This window comes from Danio aesculapii, chromosome 21 (genome assembly GCF_903798145.1).
Source record: "Danio aesculapii chromosome 21, fDanAes4.1, whole genome shotgun sequence".
NCBI lineage: Eukaryota > Metazoa > Chordata > Actinopteri > Cypriniformes > Danionidae > Danio > Danio aesculapii.
In genome coordinates, this window is record NC_079455.1 from 40,192,389 (window position 1) to 40,196,681 (window position 4,293).

Here is a 4,293-nt window from a genome sequence, read left to right on the forward strand (position 1 = left end):
ATGCATGATTTACAGTTTATAGTAAGTGCATTTAGAAACATTCATTCATTCATTTTTCTTTTCAACTTAGTCCCTTTATTAATCTGGGGTCGCCACAGCGAAATGGACCGCCAACTTATGCAGCATATGTTTCACGCAGCGAATGCCCTTCCAGCCGCAACCAAACTCTGGGGAAACACTCCACGCACTGATACTAATTTAGTGTTGTCTGTATATGTTTTTTCTTTTAACTTTCCTTTTAAAAGGATCATCTTTTTGAATCATTATTGATCATTTAGAGGGTTAGGATTAACTAAACTGAGAGTTCACACAAAAACTGACTCTCAATCATAATTTCAAGTTAATTTGATTGCGAAGGGTAGGTGTAAATGCTGCTGTCCTCTAAAACTTTTTCTGTTTTGCATGTATGTCTGGTTTGACATAATTTCCCAGTAAGTCTGTCAGGAAATGTGTGGTTTAGATGTAAGGTTTGTGTCTGTGTGAAATGAGAGAGTTTTGCGGTCTAGTATTGTTTGCATCTGCATCCTCCATTAAGAATCTTTTTTTTTTTATTGTTTGATCAGTTTAAAAGTTCTTCTGTATTTTGGGTTTAACACAGTATGATGTTCCCAATCTACAGAAACTTTAAAGAAATCTACGCTGTTAACCCTAATGTTGTCTTCACTGGGCACTGATCTGGCCATTTTTTTGGGGGGGGGGGGGGGGGGGGGGGTATGCTTAACTTAATGAAAAGACCATCATCCAACACCAACAGCTAATACATTTTTTTGTTTGTTTCATTTTGTTTTGAGAGAAGTTTCAATGATATTGGGGGTTTCTTAACTTTATTTTGGGTACATTATTCTTTAATTCAACATTTTTCAGAAAAAAAAAAAAAAAAAAAAAAAAAAAAAAAATATATATATATATATATATATATATATATGTATGTATATATATGTATGTATGTATGTATGTATGTATGCATAGAAAAAATATTCGGAGTGTTTCAACTCCGATATGTGATTCCACTCTCATTTATAAATGTAATGCAAACTCATTAAAAGTATTGTTTTCTTTTAGAATTTTAAATAAAATATATGAAGTTTCTCCCTTTATCAGATATTTTTAAAGTAGCACTCTTCAAAAATTATGGTTTAGCACTTTATTGCATAAAATGTCACATCAGAATGTCACTTACAAAATTGATGTAAAAAATCAAGTCAGCAAGCTATACAGTATTGTGTGTAGAGCATGTCAGACTGTAGAACTGAATGTGTCTTCAGAGCATCAGGATGAAGGCGATCAGAGGAAAACAGAGGATCAGGAAGCTCTGAGTGACACTTTTAGCTCCGTTACACAGATTCCCTGAACAACAGGAGATGCCCTGAACATGACCGACTGACGCGGCATCACAAATAGATTTGGAGGCACAGCCTTTACCGACTGTGGTCTGTCCTCCAAAAGTCCCTGGTGAACAGAAAGAAAAACAAAACTTAATCAAAGACTGTATGTGAACAAAAACAGAGATTTAATGAATGATTCTCACCTGTTGCTTTGATGCAGCGATCTTCACTGCCTGAACATTTCAGTACATTTGAGCAGCTCTTCTCATCACAAGTGTAACACGTGTTTCCATTGAGAGAGCCAGTGCTGGGATCTACAGGAGGAGAAAAGAAAGGTCCGTTTATATTCTGAGCTCCTTTAGCTGTTGTATTAAATAAGTGCTCAACTGAAAAGCCTCAACCTTTTTTTTTTTTAATGAATGATTGTTTTTTGCAAGTAAAGTGAGTGTTGACTTATTGAGAAGATAGTCATGTTGATATATTTGGTGAAGTATGATACCTGGAGCATCTCGGACGTTACACCGGCCACCGCTACAGCACTCAGAAGACATCTTTAGAATGCCGAAGTCCACGGACCCAGTTGTACAACCAGCAGCACAATCTTTAGCCTTCACTTTAGAAGTAATGCCACCTAAAAAGAACAAGGATACCGAGATGAGCAGTTATTTTAAAACATTGATTTAAAAACTTTTCAAATACTACTTGTATTGTTAGCATACTGTGACAGACTGGTAGAAAATCAATTAAAATGTGGAAATCTGCACGTGTAAAAAATATCCATTAAATAAGTTTCTGTATGTTTTACATTTATTCACAGTTATAAAAAGCATTATGGGATGTTGATCTCTGCTCTGTCGACTTTTGATATTGACAATTCAACTCTGCAGTTTAACAAAGTGCCTTTATTTACACTGCAGGCACATACAGTATCAGTTAAGTTAATTAATTCATTCAGTAGTCCCTCGTTTTATCAGTGGTCGCCACAGCGGAATGAACTGCCGTTGCAAGAACTTATCCAGCACATGTTTCACGCAACAGATGCCTTTCCAGCTTTACCCAGTACTGGGAAATACCCATACACTCTCACATCAAACACACACTCGTACACTATGGCCAGTTTAGTTAATCCAACCTATAGCGCATGTCTTTTGCAAACTCCACACAAAAATCGTCACCTTGGAATTATAAGGTTCTGAATGATTTTGAGATATTGAGCTTCAAAGTTTTTGCAAACATTATGTGTGTAACATTTACTTATTAAAAAAAAACATCCCATAATGAAAATAAGTATGTACATAAGTATAGAATATGTCAATAACTTAATTTTGACAAAAATGTCAGATAGAACCTTATAATTCTAAGGTGACGAACTGGCCCAGCTGGGACTTGATCCAGCGACTTTCTTGCTGTGAGGTGACTGTGCTAACCACTGAGCTGCCCATTGATTAAGTTAATTTAACGAATTTAATTGAATTAGAACAATTAAGTTCCCTTTAATAAAATCTCAAGAATTGTGTTGTTTTCAGCTCTTAAAAGTTATATTTAATTGTAGTTATATTTAATTAAGTCTGTGACATAACACAAAAAGTACTGACAGTTTATTACAATGTTTTTGTAGCAAAATTTATAACATCAACCAAGACAAAATGTTAATAAAAGTCACTTTTTTAACATCAAAATGTATTGGAGGAAATATCAAGGACCCATAAAGCAAATAAAAAGCATAAATCAGTGTGACATTTTTTTTTCACACTGACATTTTTATTTTTACAGTGTATGTTTACATTATTTTGTAACTGATATAATCAATTATTTCAGGAAATCACACAAGAACTTACATTTCCACTGCAGCAGCAGTAAATAACACCAGCATCTTCATCAATCAAATACAACAGTAAAAATCTGTCATATTATTGGACTTACCGATTTCTGTTACCATTGTTAGACTCTCACACTGGGAATCTCCAATTGGACATGTTGTTTCTGTCTGACCTGCACAAGACGTTCCTTTACACTGATAACAGCTGAGAGAGTGTCCTTTAGTGATAAAAGAGAGGGTCATCAGGAATCTGTATTTATAATTATTAACATTATAAACATTAGTTGTCTTTGTACTGTACCTGCGGTGACAAATGCGAGCAGAAGAAAAAGTGAGATTTGCAGATCCATCTTTGATCAGGAGGAGAATGAAGTAACGCATCTGCAGAGCTCATTTTATAACTATCCAAAAGGGGGGAGGGTCTTTAGGAGAAAATGGAAGTTTAACAGAGCCTGAATGCATTTCTAGACTGTAAGTAATTTATTTGGCAGCCAATTTTAGAAATCACAAGGAACCTATAGATCTCATTAAACCAAAATAATAAAACCTGTGACTTTCGCTGTAATCTGGAATACAAAAGTAAATATTCTAAAAGTGTCATTGTCATCGTTTTTTTTTTTTTTTTCTATTTTCTATTACAGACATTGAAAGTCAGAGAATCTTATTAATCTGAAGCCCTCATCAGTGAATGACATGCTACTCCTGCATGGACACATCAGGTAGGCCATCATTTTTTGGTTAATTGAGTTTATTATTTATTAAGCTAAATATTACATTTTAGCCTATGTTTATTTATTGAGAAATAAGGATGACTTATGTTTGGACATTGCTGAAGGCAAAAAAAAAGGCTAAACACACGTTCTGAAGCAGTATTAGGCAAAATGCTTCTTTGTTTGACCACCAGAGAAATCAGTGTTAATTATTATTTTCTTTCATTGTAAATTTTTTAGCCTATTTCTAACCTGAAATTCTAACCTCTAACATGTATTTCTTTGTTCTGAAAACCTCCACGTTTCATTTAATTAAACGTAAATAAAATTAAACATATTTATTAGGTTAGCACTGTCGCCTCACAGCAAGAAGGTCGCTGGTTCGAGTCCAGGCTGGACCAGTTGGCATTTATATGTGGAGTTTGCATGTTCTCCCTGT

The 4,293-nt window shown here is 34.5% G+C and overlaps 1 protein-coding gene across 1 annotated transcript; it reads right to left on the reverse strand.

Moving 5' to 3' along the window:
• Nucleotides 1-1,129: 1,129 nt before the first annotated feature.
• LOC130214738 (lymphocyte antigen 6B-like) lies at nt 1,130-3,527 on the reverse strand. The gene is made up of 5 exons (XM_056446546.1): nt 3,446-3,527; nt 3,249-3,362; nt 1,825-1,956; nt 1,529-1,639; nt 1,130-1,449 (listed from the first exon to the last, which is right to left on the reverse strand). Exons 1-5 carry the CDS (start codon nt 3,492-3,494, stop codon nt 1,262-1,264), a joined length of 594 nt encoding a protein of 197 aa, XP_056302521.1. The 5' UTR covers nt 3,495-3,527; the 3' UTR covers nt 1,130-1,261.
• Between the last annotated feature and the right edge of the window lie 766 nt (nt 3,528-4,293).

Bases quoted from the DNA above. Each gene is read 5' to 3' on its own strand.
- LOC130214738 (XM_056446546.1), bottom strand. From the start codon at position 3,494: ATGGATCTGCAAATCTCACTTTTTCTTCTGCTCGCATTTGTCACCGCA. The intron at 1,957-3,248 runs GTAAGTCCAATA...TGTTCTTTTTAG, and splicing joins AACAATGGTAACAGAAATCG to GTGGCATTACTTCTAAAGTG. The intron at 1,640-1,824 runs GTATCATACTTC...CTCCTCCTGTAG, and splicing joins TAACGTCCGAGATGCTCCAG to ATCCCAGCACTGGCTCTCTC.